This window comes from Grammomys surdaster, unplaced genomic scaffold (assembly GCF_004785775.1).
Source record: "Grammomys surdaster isolate TR1022 unplaced genomic scaffold, NIH_TR_1.0 210, whole genome shotgun sequence".
Classification (NCBI taxonomy): domain Eukaryota; kingdom Metazoa; phylum Chordata; class Mammalia; order Rodentia; family Muridae; genus Grammomys; species Grammomys surdaster.
The window spans coordinates 384,408-399,093 of NW_021604655.1; the positions used below are offsets into that span (position 1 = coordinate 384,408).

At 43.3% G+C, this 14,686-nt stretch overlaps 1 protein-coding gene and 1 pseudogene across 1 annotated transcript in view; both read left to right on the forward strand.

Moving 5' to 3' along the window:
* The window catches only part of Pomt2 (protein O-mannosyltransferase 2), a 39,029-nt gene that overhangs the window by 1,873 nt on the left and 22,470 nt on the right, over positions 1 to 14,686 (forward strand). Inside the window, exons 2-7 of the mRNA XM_028771826.1 lie at positions 4,928 to 5,012; positions 6,295 to 6,399; positions 9,081 to 9,189; positions 11,224 to 11,332; positions 12,464 to 12,623; positions 13,880 to 13,986. Coding sequence (XP_028627659.1) covers positions 4,928 to 5,012; positions 6,295 to 6,399; positions 9,081 to 9,189; positions 11,224 to 11,332; positions 12,464 to 12,623; positions 13,880 to 13,986 — 675 coding nt within the window. The remainder of the gene's footprint in view (positions 1 to 4,927; positions 5,013 to 6,294; positions 6,400 to 9,080; positions 9,190 to 11,223; positions 11,333 to 12,463; positions 12,624 to 13,879; positions 13,987 to 14,686) is intronic.
* On the forward strand, positions 7,457 to 7,684 carry LOC114624755 (annotated as a pseudogene).

The window sequence follows — 14,686 nt, forward strand, 5'->3', positions numbered from 1 at the left end:
ACTGCCTTGGCTTCCAGCAGATGTTTCATGTTAATACACAACTCTATTAGCTACTCAGATCAGCATGACTGACAGAGACAGGCCAAATCTGTTGAGTTTGTTTCATATATGATTTAATTATGACTATTGTCAGTGAGACTCCAAGCAGCAGGATAATGCCAACCTTTGCTGTTTACCTCAACTATGTCCTTCAGAGCCCTGGATTCGGCCTCTTATGAATAAATCCTGATAAGGGACCAGCAGTATGAATATAGTCTCAGGGCAGTCTACCAGCTATGACCTGTGCAAAGCAGTTTAGATTGATTCTGATCTTTGGAATCATTGACAGTAATTACAATGCACAGCCCATGTCTAATGGAGAGACATTCTGTGCCCCATTCATTAAATACTAACACATTACCTGAAGAGATGTAAGTCATTCAGTTCAGTTTCATTTGGATCATCATTCAATTTGGTTCAGACCACCACTACATTGGCTTGGTTAAGCCTCATGGGCAGTGTCATTGAATAGTTGAGCCTCCGTGACTGTATGTCCATAACTCAGGTCCCTAGTACTTTAGAGAAGCATATATGATACATTCTATAGAGTGTATCAATGAGAGAAAGTTTTGTACTGTCAGTGCATTAACATGAGTACCAGGAAGCTGTTTGTTTTTTGGAGAGTTGGGGCTGATGTCATCAGCTACATCAGAGTAGCTCAAGACTGTCCATGTCTATGCTCATGAGTTCTGTTTGCAGCCACAGGTTGTTACCATCCTCAGCTGCCACTTGTCTTAGGTAGCCCCATCTGAATCTTACCTGGCTTTGGGGTTAGACTTAGAGGATATAGAGAGAATTAATGTTTCCATTTACTGTGTATCCCTAGAGCTCTAATGTCTTTCTTCTTCAGGGTTGTTTCTTTCCTACAACTCTGCCCATGATGGTAGTGTGTACCACACCAGTTTCTGTTTGCTTTTTCTCCCATCGTACACTATTTCTATCCAGACCTTTTTACCATGGGCATTGTTAGGAAACTCACAGAGACCTGTTGTGTCTTCTCTCTGACACAGGTGGCATTGTGGGGAGACTTGTGCTTAGCCAAGTGTCATTGTGTTTATCCTCTAGGCCATTTGACTCCAGTAAGACAATACAGGAGATGAAGCTAGAATTAAACCTGAGTATTGCCATCTTCCCTTACCCTTCTCTGTTGGTCTAGGGTGTCTCTTAAGAAGAAAGACTTACATCATGGTCATAGAAACATGAGTCTGTCTGAGTAGCTTTGTACAGCTCCTCTCCTTTTTCTTGACCATTACCCAGTTAGTAGTCATGAGGAGATGAATTTTTCTGGGGATGACTACATTAAGACAAGATTGCTTTTTAAAAATGTACAGGCCAGGAGAAGGCGATGGAAGTAAGAGTCAGAAAATCTTTTAGTTGGTTTCTGAGGAAAAGTCCAATGCTTGACAGTATCCGTTGTTTTTTGATGTTGGGAACATGAATTATCTGTTTATTACCTTGACTGTTGGCCCATTGTTAGATGACCACTGTGACAAAAAGGTGTCCCACTGTCAGACTTAGATGGTTTGGAAAGCTTGTAAAAGGACATTAATTTTAAAGAGTACAATAATTTATCCAGAGTCACAGAGCCAGAGCCTTAGCCTCTCTGTAACATGACAGGACGACAGCAGCAGTGAAGTACTGGTGAGAACCTCAGCTGAGAACAGAGTCCTGAAGCACTGAGTTTCTTAGAAGCAGGGAGTCAATGCCCTATGCAGTGTAGCTTCCTTACTACTCAAAGCAAGTAGGCCAGCTTTTGGCAGGAGTCTGGTATACCCTGGTGGCTTCTGCTTCAGAGACCCATGGTCCTTTAAAATTTGTGCTCAGTCGGTTCATGACGCCACATTTGTTTCTGCACCTGGAGCAATATAAGCAGCTGGATAGTGTAGGCTTGATTAGGAACTTCAGTCTAACAGTCATGTCAGAGTACATCCTGTATGATGGGTATCTCCATGAGTAATCCAGACTACTCCATCAGTGGGCAGACAGTTTCCATTTTCCTGAGAGTGTCTTGAGTCTCTCAGTACATAGTCTTTCAATTGGTTTGTCAGACCCTTCAACTCTGATTGTAGCCAGCCAGCCAGCCATAGTTATCTTACTTAGGGTTACTATTGCTGTGATGAAACACTATAGCTAAACCAACTCAGGGTGGAAAGAGTTTATTTGGCTTACACTTCCATATCACTGTTCATTGTCAAAGGAAGTCAAACAGGGTGGGAACCTGGAGGCAGGAGCTGATGCAGAGGTCATGAAGGGGTACTGCTTACTGACTTCCTCCTCATTGCTTGCTCACCACGTTTTCTTATAGAACCTAGGACCACTAGCCCGAGGATGGTACCACCCACAATGGGTTGGGCCCTCCCACATCAATCACTAATTAAGAAATGTGTTATAGACTTGCCTACAGTCTGATCATCTGGAGTCATTTTCTTAATTGAGGTTCTCAGTTGACTTTAGTTTGTGTCAAGTTGACATAAAACTGTCTAGCATAGGGCTAGAAAGATAGCTCAGTGGTTAAGAGCATTGGCTGCACTTCCAAAGGACCTGGGTTCAATTCCCTGCAACCACAAGTGTCTGTAACTCAAGTTCCAGGGCATCTCACTCCCTCGAACAATCATATATACAGGACAAACATTAAAAAAACAATGGCAACAACAACAAAACTATCCAGCACAGTTGTTTTTAGGGCAAGATGGCTTCTGCTACCTAGTGGATATCATCAGCTTTTTACTCAGCTTAACCCCCAGAGGACCTGGTACTGGCATTGTAAGGAAGGTCTGAGTCATGGGCCCCACTGAGCTAGTAACTGTGTCTCCAGGAGTGGAATAGGTACTAGTTTTTCACAAAGGGGCACCTGCTGGTTTATGTAGAACTGAGAAGCCTCCTGGGCCTTTTGTTAATTCTAAACTCCAAGATAACCTATTCCAAAGAAGAAATGGGAGGAACTCTGAGGGTTTTGTGGGGTAATGCACTCGTATTAACTTTCAACAGAGGTTAATAACTGGGCTTTTAAGAGTGTATTTAGTATCTGTGTTCAGCAGATGGCACTGTTATCCTGGTGACTAGCTTAGTGTTCTAGCAGTCCTTAATGGGTGTGTGTTTGCCTGTTCACTTGCATGTGTGTGTATTCACATATAGAGATTGATATTGAATGTCTTCCTTTGACTGTCTCCACTCATTTTTTGAGAGATGAGCTCTCTCTGAACTTGGAGCTGGCAGACCACCAGGCTCCAGGGATCCTCTTGTCCTTGCATGCTTAGTGCTGTGATAATGGGCACTCAACCACAACTGATTTTTACATGGTTGCTGGGGATCCAAACTCAGGTCCTCAAGCTTCTTTAATAAGTAGAACAGAGGGACAGTTTCTACTCCCGTTGCCCACTGCTTCACTTGGGTAAGAACATTTACCACTAGGTTCCAGGATGTCTTCTCTTGTATTTGTATCGTATCTAGCTTCTGGTTCAGAAAGCTAGGTATGTCATCAGCCTATGTAGTGGCCCTCGTTGACAGAGTCTTAGATATGTTTTAGCTTGTTTATAAATTAAGAGTTTAACTTGCTACAATTTTATGGGTGCTAGGAGAAGAGAAAGTCCTAAATCAATGACAATGGAATTTATTACGCATGGCACAGAAAGGCCTGAATACATATGAGCCAGGCCCTCACATTCTTGGCATACTCTCCAGGGCTGTAAGAGCCTGAGAGCGCCATGGAGGACTGCCTTTCCTGACACAAGTAGTAAAATCCAAGAAGAAATGTGTATGCTACTACTTTATTTGAGAAACTTTTGAAGTAAAAATCTTATCTGTTTTTCAAATAGACTTCAAGACTAACAGAAAATATTGGGAAAGTTCAGTGTCCGATATGTGTGATAGAATTTCTAAGTCCTCTCCATGTATCATCTGAGTTGAACTCTAATACCTCCCTGGGAAGGGCATGAAGAGCATGGTTGTTTCATGTCACAACATTACTGGCTGATGGAGCTGTGGGTAGCTCTCCTTTCTGTGGTCTCTTTTGCTTACTCTACTCTGAATTCTCTCTTTAACATCACCATGTTACTGTTGGTACCTCACTCTGCTCTTGGCTAATGCAGTAGCTTTAGTCTCCTGTCCATCTACTGGGCCCAGTGAATTTAAAATAATAAATAAGACCTAAACATTCTTTGGGAAAGCATGAGGACGTGATAGGAAAGTGATGACTGTTCTGGAGGCCGTCTTGGGGCACAGTCACTGGAAAACAACCCTTCTTTTGAGCTGTAGAAAGAAAATATTAAACAGCCCGGCTCTGTGATGTCATGGCTGCCTTGTAAATCCTCCGTGCATGAAAACTGACGTGGTTGTATGGTAGAACAGGACTTCACATTGGGGTAGGCATAGGATTTAGTAATGCTCTTAGTGAGGACATTTGGCTTTTTAGACAGCTGGTTATCATAACAGGTCAGCCAGATCAGAGGCAGTAGGTTGATGGGCAGCACCTGACTGCTGTGATAATCTTGCACTAGGCTCTAACCAGTAGCCTGGCAGTATAGCAGTATGCATTCTAAGAACAAAGGGTCTCAGAGTGAGACATTACCAGACTGGGAAGAAATAGCTGTACAAAATCTTTTCATGTCACAGGAAAACACAGCTACTTTCAAATAAATTGATAGGAACTCAAGATACAAAAGAAGACTGTATTTAACTTAATATATGGTAACTGGTGGGTAAATATTTGTTAACCTTTTTCTTTATTGAAATCTAGACTGATAGTCAGCTTAAAGCTTTTCCTCAAACTACTGTGTCAAAAGCTTTTGCTTTTAAGCCAACTTGAATATTACATGTTTGAAACTCATGATCTTTGCTTTTAATTGTAACTTTAACTATGGTTTATTCAAACTTTATGTTTTTCCTTTAGTTGGGATGAGACTCACTTTGGAAAAATGGGAAGTTACTACATTAACCGAACCTTTTTCTTTGACGTTCATCCACCACTGGGAAAGGTGAGCAGTGTGGTAATTGACAGTCTCTTATTTGGGCAGATGACTTCTGAGAACTGGAGCCAGGTGTTATGTTTGGACTTATTTTTCAGACTTAAGAGTTTCCTCAGATTTCTACTTGGATAGAAAATCTTTGGAGCTTTTAGGGGTTCTCTGGGCCCCGAAATGGAGAAGAGCATCCATCAGCTGATGGATGGATACGCAAATGTGGCCATCCTTACAGCAGTATACTATTCATCTGTATAGAAGAATGATGTTCTGATACTAGGAGTTTTCTTCTCAGGATGATGCAATGTTCTAGAATGACATAGTAGTGATGGTTATACAGTCTTGTAGATTTATTTAAAACCACTTTTAAGATCATTATGTTATGCAACTTTTTCTCAATTTTACAAAAGAAAATAGAAGTATAATATACTACATAAAGGAAATATGCCCTAGAGAAACCTAAACTATAAAAAATTTGTTTTCCCTCTCTTATAACCCAATATACATATTGACCTGTTCCTCTAACATTTTATAGTTAGAAATCTACCAAATAGTTTATTTTACTATTTTAACAACTTCTCCTGAGAAGATAAATGGATTCACAAAAGCCTTTCTTCCTAACTAAAGAAAGACTCAGATCTTAAGATCTTCAAGTCTTGGGGTAAAGGCTAGGGGGATGGATAGCTAGAGGGACAAAATTGCTACAGGGAGGAAGTATAATGCCTGTTTCTGCATCCTCTTTCTGATCTCAGTCCCTTATTCCTCATGTGTAGCTCTTTGGCCATTTCCCCCTCTTCTTTGTGATTAGGAGCCACATTTCCTTTTAGTAGAAGGCTGGTCTCCAGGAGTCAGTCTGCCGAGGCCCTTTCCTGAGAAAGCTGTCATGTTTCATTTCATAACAAAAGAAAGATGGACGGACAGACAGACAGACAGACAGATGGATGGACAGGAGGGAGGGAGGGAGGGAAGGAGGAAGGAAGGAAGGAAGGAAAGAAGAAAGGAAGGGTGTGAGAGCCCCTCACTGACCTGGCCCTTCAAATTATAGTGTTTTCCTCTCTAAATGTTCAGTCTTCACTAGTCCCGAGAATTTAGCTGTGGCACAAGAGAGGGTTTGTTTCAAGCTCTTAGACAAACTATCCTTTCCTGGGTGGCAGCTGCAGGACAACACGCCGCATTGGTACTTGTGTGGCCAGTTGTCAAGGGAAACTGAAGGCTCCGCATACAGCTGCAGAGCACAGGGACAGAGGAGTCTTTTGATCTAAACACTTTATATTTTGGTTCCTTCCTCTCTCCTCAGATGCTGATCGGTCTTGCTGGCTACCTGAGTGGATATGATGGTACCTTTCTGTTCCAGAAGCCTGGTGACAGATACGAGCACCACAGCTACATGGGAATGAGAGGAGTAAGGCTTTCTGCTTTACACAGACTGACTAATCCCTGGGGCCATACCCACTCAGAGTGTAGATGAAGGGACTTCAGGGAAGTGAGGGCAGACGAATAATTGAGCCCACGCCCTTAAATAGAAATCTGGAAGAGAGTTGGGAAGGAAGGAAAGAAAGGGAGGCCACAGATAGCATGGAGCCGTGCACATTGCAACTCATGCTTGGGTTGCTCACCTCTGCCAGCCAGCCTTTCCTTCAGATTATGGCATCCCCACACTGTCTCCAGATTCTTACTTCCTCCTTTACAAAGGAAGTCGGGCCCTTAGAATTTCACTCTCAGGGAGGCTGCATGCCTATTCCAGTCCCTCTGTGCCCTGATTCCCAGCATCAGCTTAATGGAACATGGCAGAGCCTAAGCACTCAACTCCTGGGAACAGCCTAATGAGACCTGTGAAAGCTGGCCTCCAGCCTGGGGTGTCAGACCACTTTGCTTTCACAAGTCAGATTAGTCTCTGTGCTAATCATGGGATGCTCTGTACAATCCGTCCTGCCCCTCAGTCTATACTCTCAAGTGATTTTTTTTTTTTTTTTTGAGAAAGGCTCTCACTATGTAATTCTAGCTGTCCTGAAACTCACTATGTAGAGCAAGCTGGCCTCAGACTGACAGAGATCTGCCTGCCTCTATCTCTCAAGTACTGGGATTAAAGGCCTGTGCCACCACACCCAGATTTCACAAGACATTTGTTTTTCCTAATGACCCTTGAACACCACAGAGTATATATAAAGCTCACGGTGGACATGTTGTGTAAATTGCAAAGGACAAATAGTTGGATCCATTCTCTTCACTCTAGGGCACATTAACTTCCTGTTTACAAAGATGATGGCCCAAAGGGAAGAATTCCTCCTTACCCTCAGCTTGTCTATTTACTATTGATGGGCAGACTAAGGTGATTTAAAAAAAAATATCCAAACCCCCAACTCCTCCAGCTCTTTAACTGTCAAACAGTCATCTTTCCCAAATCAAAATGCATCCTGGGGAAACCAGGAAGGAGGTTGGTGTGGGGGACATTCACTACCATGAGTTCCAGTGATTTGCTAAAACTTCAGATGCGTGCTATTCTGACCAAGCATCTGCAGGGTCATATTGTTGGCATATTCATTGTGGCCCTAGGAGTTGTTATTTCCTTTAAGTTTGGCATGGCTGAACCGAGAAAGAAGGCATATATAGATTTCTATAGAAATTATGATTCTATGAAAGATTTTGAAGAAATGAGGAAGACTGGTGTTTTTCAGAGTGTGAAGTGATTTCAGAATGCAAAGAATTCTTTGGATTGCACTCCATAGAAGTTCATTGTTGACCCATGTTCCTGAACTATTGTTGGGTTCAGGCTGGAAGCCAAGAAAACTCACTTCAGATACCAAAGCTTCAAATTAAAAGTTTTGTTTTCTCAGCACTCAGGGAGGTGGCTAGTTCAGGATCTGCACTGCATCCCTGAATGGAGATTGTACAACATTTTTAAAGGATGAGAACACATAGTGAGAGAGGGAACTGGGGGGAGTTGCAGTGTTATCCAATTGTATTTTGACATTATAGGTTAAGAGGAGTGCCTGCTGGAGACTGGGCTGTATCCAGGACACTTGGCTTCAAGGTCCTTAAATCATTCTCCTAGACTTTAGGTCTGGAGCTCAGAGTGATAAGGGGACAAAGGAGCAGGTCAACTGCATGGAGTTAATTAGGGCCTAACAGGCAACTGGTTAAATATCTTTATAACTTCTGCACCTTAGTTTAGATAACAGTAACTTCTGTATTCTTTACCATTTAACAGACAGTTAAGAAAACACTTGGAGAAGTGAGATTGGTGTTCCTTCCTAGGCCTGGGAACATGAACTTGTTTGGCCCGACCAGCAAGATGGAGAAGTTGTCCCTGAGATGGCTGGACTCAGACAACTGTCTCCTTACAAGTTGTCCCTGAAACGTCTGGGCTCAGACAACTGTTTACAACAGAAGTTGTTCAGCTACAGAGAAGTTCCCAGCTCTCCTAGGGCCTGGGACCTTGAATTTCGTTTCTCCCTATGATTAAATGGTATCTGAAAATGAAATGGTAGTACTTAGAATATGTTTCTTTTGCTTGTTCCCAACACTACAAAACATGAATAAGTGGGCTAAGGAGTAGTTTCTCTCAATAAATAACAGTTATATGGGGAAAAATGCATCCTGTAGATTAAAAATGGTTTCTGGTATCCTCAAAGCAAAGAACCAGGGGAAATATTACAAGAGTAACAGAAATCTCAAAAATATTAAGATGCCTCAAAGAGGTCTGCCTCAACTTATACCCATGGCTTTATGCTAGACACTAGTGTTGGTCAGGCATTTCCTGCGTTAGTAAGCCTTGAACTCATTTACTCCTCAGCCTGAGCCTGTGAGGTAGGAGCTCCAGCTTTTCCCATTGCACTGATGAGGGGTTGAGATAGGAGATAGCTGGCAGTAATGGACAGCCTGCTTCTTCCTTTAAATGTCATTGATTTCATGCCAGTTCTGAGGGGCATACTCACTGTCATGTAATTCTGTACTATGACACTACCCTTGCATATTCCATGGTGATTTCAGACCACCTAGACTATGCTTTTGACTGGGTCCTCTATCTTAGACATTAATATACCAGGAGAGCTGGTTATTTGACAGCTTCTCTTCCTCCTATAGTTCTGTGCTTTCCTGGGTTCCTGGCTGATCCCCTTTGCCTACCTCACTGTACTGGATCTGTCCAAGTCCTTCCCAGCAGCACTGCTTACCGCTGCCCTTCTTACCTTTGGTAAGTTGTCTTATGCCATGTGTTTTGGGAAATGGACCGTCATACCATGTGGGTGGTTAGAAATCAATACAGTCAATATGTCACACCTGTGCATCCAGTTCTCAATTTACTTTAGGATTGGTTAAATATATTACAACTAGTAACACTTAGGTGGGGTGTGTGTGTGTGTGTGTGTGTGTGTAGAGTGAAGTTGACAGTTGCTCTCTACTTTATTTATTGAAGCAGAACCAGAGCTCACCAAGTCTAGTGTGTCTTGTTAACCACCTTTCCCTGAGTAGCTCCTGTCTCTACCTCCTGTGTGCTGGGATTACATGTGGTTGCCATGCCTGCCCAGCTTTTATGTGGGTTCTAGGGATCTGACATCCAGTCTACATGTTTGCAAGACAAGTGTTTTTCCAATGAGTCATCTCCACAGTCCCTTTTATATTTTTTCTGTGGGGCATCAGTAATCCTAAACATAGGTTCTCTTTAACTTACTCATATTTTTGTAATTAATTTACATTTTTGTAATTAATGAGTCAATTTTGCTTCTCTTAGGTTAATGTTGCAATTAGTTTGCATTTCCTAAATTTATTACAACTGATGAAAAGGCAGATGCCCAGAAGTAGGAAGCAGGAAACTAGCGATAGAGCTTAAGTGTTTTCTCTAGATCCTCCCATGGGTAAACAAGGCCAGCTGTAGAAGTCAGTTCTGTTGCTAGCTGTATTTATGAGTGTGGTTTCATGACCTTGTGATACTTTACATGTGAAGAAGTCCAGGCCAGTTTAGGTGTGTATTTTTGGGACTTGTCAGACAGATAAGCTGCCAAATGTTTAATGGATATATGGCAAGCTTATAGGGTTCCCTGTCGTGAATGAGTGGCTTTCTCCTTGTATCTGTTTATTTCTCTTCAGTTATTCATAATCAGTCATTTCTTCATTTTCATCTGATACCTGTTTCCTAGGCACCTACCCTTACTAGGCCACCTTTCAAGGCCCCAGAAAATACTCTGATGATATGCTGTTCTCTGGAATATACCTATAGAAGGGCAGACCAATAAGCCTGTACATTATTAAGTCTGTAATAAAGCATGACACTCAATTTAAATTGTTCATTTGTATATAATGGCAGAGACACATGCACACTTGCCATGGCACTTCCGTGGGAATCAGAGGACAACTTATGGGAACTAATTCTTTCCTTTCACTATGTGGGTCCTGGTAATCACACTCAGGTCATCAGGTATGGTGGCAAGCACCCCACCTTGCTGACCCATCTCACTGCCCTTGGAATGGAGCATCTTAAGGAGTTAGTGCCGGGTTAGACATAAAGCAGAGGAGATGAGTGGGGATCAGTAGTATTTTAGGTAGGGTAAGCAGTGAGGAACTCCAAGGGAAGGTAGAGTCTAGCAGAGTTCTGAGGGAAGAATATTCAGGCAGGGAGAATAGCCTGTGTAGTAATCCTGGAATGGTGTTTAACAGACACGAGGAACAGCAGGAGGCTGGCACAGCGAGGGTGCAGTGAGGAAAGAAGGTTGGAGTTGGATTTGGATAGACATGGAGGCCTTTCAGGATTTGGCAGCTGTCCTGAGAAATTTTTAGTCAGTGAGATGAGAAGACAGTGGACGGTTTAAGCAGGAATATGACAACTTAAGCTTTTTTTTAAAAATCGGTCTGGTACCTATGTAGGCACCAACTCCCAATCAAGATATAAGACTTTCCTATACATTTGTAGTTTGCAACTGTATCAGCTTGTGGATCCTTTTTGATGGTAGACATGAGGAAGTGGCCTCAGGGCTGCTCTGAGTGAATGGCAGGGCTTCTTTGGGGTTGAGGGCCTACAGGTAACAACCTATCGTTGAGCTAATGACAATATACAGACTAATGATAATGTGCCCTGAGCCAAGTCCTTACCCTTGCTGTTAGTCTAGTGGTGATCAGTGACTGCCTGCCTCCTCAGGACTGCTAGGTTGTTTCCTGCTGTTAAGAGTGTTTTTGATTTTCAGAGATCTCTTTGATCACTCTGCAATTTGACCAGCAAGCTCCTGTTTTTCAGACACAGGATGCCTCACTCTGTCCCAGTACATCCTCCTTGACCCCATCCTGATGTTCTTCATCATGGCTGCCATGCTGAGCATGGTCAAGTACAACTCCTTCGCTAACAGGTCAGACACACCATCTCGGTTGGGGTGAGGGATGGGGATCAGAAGCCATGGCAGCCCCAGAAGTTTGATTGTGGCAGGGCTAAGTGGGTACTTACAGGACTTTGATTCAAGCTGAGTTTAAGAGGAGTATGCTTTTCATTTGTTTGTTTTTTAGGTAATGAAAAAATAAATTTTAAAATGTTTTCTCTAATGGATGCTTTTAGTTTTGGTTTTTACAAGACTGAGAAACTGTCAGTTGTCAAGAGGTGTTTTCAAGTCGGTATACAAAGAGTAGGAGCTTATTGGTATCAGGAGGAGTCCTGATGCTGCTCCATTTCTAGCTACTTTTAAAAAAGTGGTCAAGGATTGAGCCCAGGGCCTCATATTTTTGGCAAGCTTCCATCACTGAGCTGTCTCTCCAGACCCATCTCCTACTTTATGACTACATACTATACCCAGAGAGCATGCCAGGAGAGAAGCGCAGAAGAACTGAGATGTTGGCTCTAAGGAATATTCATTCTGGCAAGGGAAGTGGCAGATCATCAGGAAATTGGCCGTGGTGTACTGAGTGCTGTCGGTACCGCAAGCTGATAAGGCATGTCAACATTGCAGTGATTGCCTGGCTTGAACTGTGTGCCCTCTCTTGCAGGCTCATTGCTTAGACTCTGTGCCTCCATTTTCTCATGTGTAAGAAGAGGATAATGAGCTCTGGCTTAGGGGGTGTGATGAGAATAGGTATAGTACTTGGAGTGGTGCCTGATATGAAATGAACATTCCACAAATGCTCTTTGGCAGCAGAGGTGACACAAAGGATAAGTCTGACTTGAGTCCAGAGAACATTCCTGGGTTTTTCTCTTATGTCTCTCTGACTTGTTGCTAGTAAAGTATAAGTCTCTATATAGGAGATTCTATGTTTAGCCAGGAGCATCATGGAGCCTCCTCTGCAAAACAACATGCTCCTTTCTCTCTCACTGATTTGCCTGTAGTTTGAGGGCCTTCATGGAGTACAACCTCCTTGAAGCCTTGCCACCACAGTCCCCTGGGGATAAGAACCCTCCAGGCTTAGGGTACAGCATAGCCCATCTAGGTGGTGCTCTTGATTTTCAGCTTGATTCTAGCTGCCAAACTAAACTCGACCTTATTGCTTTCCAGGCCTTTCTCTGCCCCCTGGTGGTTCTGGCTCAGCCTGACTGGCATTAGCCTCGCTGGTGCCTTAGGAGTCAAGTTTGTTGGGCTCTTTATCATCGTGCACGTGGGGTTGAACACCATTTCAGACCTCTGGCACCTGTTTGGAGACCTCAGTCTTTCACTGGTGAGAACTCATGGGCTCGTGGAAATGTCTTTGCTCCACTGTGCTGCTCCCCACTGGCCTTTCTCTGCTTCTGTCTTAGGTGGAGGGAGTGACTGTGCCCTGTGCTGTGTCGTGGGCCATGGGCAGACTGGACAGACAGCTTCCCTCTATAGACATGAGGACATCAGGGACTGGGACTGGAGTTACTGGTATAAGGGAGTAATGGAGCAACAGCCTGCAGTTCTCTTTTGTTGTTGCTTCCCCACCATCTCCCTTCATTTCTTTTAAGTACCCAGCAGCCAGAAGAGGCCATCAAGCTGGACTCAGGCTGGGGCCAGTGAGGGGCCAATGACTGAGATAACTCAACTTCTGAATTAACAATTTATTTTTCTGACCCAGGGTTTCTGTATTTGGAAGCCAGTTAAACACTATTAGGCTTTTAAAAAAATTATTATTATTACATCAGTAATCAAGAGTTGATTTAGTGTCAGACACTACAAAATGGTTTGCCTTTTTATCTCATCATTAAAAGCCTATGTGGTGGGTGTTCATTACTATTCACTGATTTGACAAATAAGAAATTTGAAACCCCAAGAGAGAACTTAACCAAGGTCCTACAGGTATTACAGGTAGTAAGAGAGAAATCCATGACTCAAGCTTGGGTTAGGCAAGCTCCAGGGCTCAGCTACCAAATTCCCACCATATCAGCATGTTTATTCATTCAGAAAATATATAGAGACTATTTACTAACTGCAGAACGTTGGGAATGTATGGGTGACTACAATATGATCTCTGCCCTCTGGAACTCATGGAGGGGTTTGTAGGAGGGGAGGGGAGAATAGGAGAGGGCCTATTACAGTCCTACTTTGACCTCATAGAGGAGGTACTGGCCCAAGCTTGGTGCTCCAGGGAGCCCTGTGAGGTTAAGGCCAGCAACAGTTAGCCATGGGATGGGGATTGGCATAGTCAGTACAGAGAGCCTTGGCAAACTTGAGGGAAAGTTCAGTGAGCTGGAAGCCACTGTTGAACAATAGCCTTACCTTGTCAGTGGTCATGGGTTCAGTGTCTGGAAGGACAGCAGAGAGCTGGCTCATATATACACTCCTTGAAGTGTGTGTATGCATGTGTGTGTGTGTGTGTGTGTGTGTGTGTGTGTGTGTGTGTTGGGGGGCTAGTATAGAAAGGCCTAGGGTTTCCACTTACTACTCTTTCCAATGTGACTCATGATGAGTATAAAGAAGATTCGTTTGCACACTCCTGTGATGGTTCTGTTGCAGGTGACTTTGGGGAAGCACCTGACTGCTCGCATCCTGTGCCTCATAGTGCTGCCTTTGGTGCTCTATGTGACCATTTTTGCTGTTCATGTCATGGTGCTGAATAAAAGGTACAGCCAGGACCTTTCCCCTCTTGCTTCTGATCTTTCTCTGACACCCAAGCCCGTGTGCAGGCTGTGCAATTTCCCAGGCCTGAGGTTAGGATGAAGGTGGGAACTTTTTCCTGACACCCCCCCCACCACCACCCTGCCCCGTGCTTTGTCTTCTGCATACCCTAAGGCTCAGAAAACCCAGCACCCAAAGCCAAAGTTACAGGAGGAAGAGTATTCCCTAATAGCCTAAATGTTCCTAATCTCTAATCAGAAGCCTTGTACTTTGGCAAGGATGGATACCAGGGTTGCAGTGGGACTAGAGGTGCTGATGACCAGGACATCAACAGCAACATCTCATTCAATAAGTAGCTACTAATTGCCAAGAACTGGGTTTAGCATTACGCACAGTCTCAATTAGCTATCATTACTAATGAGTTCTTTTGGCTTTTAAAAAAAAATCTATTTATAAATGAAGAACTAGGGGGCTAGAGAGATGGCTCAGCAGCTAAGAGCATTGACTGCTCTTCCAGAGGTTTTAAATTCAATTCCCAGCAACCACATGGTGGCTCACAACTATCTGTAATGGGATCTGACACCCTCTTTGGTGTGTCTGAAGAGAGCAACAGTGTACTCATATACATAAAATAAATAAATCTTTAAAAAGAAAGACCTAAGGCTAAGTCAGGCTAGGAGCATTGCCCACTTCACCCAGCTGGTA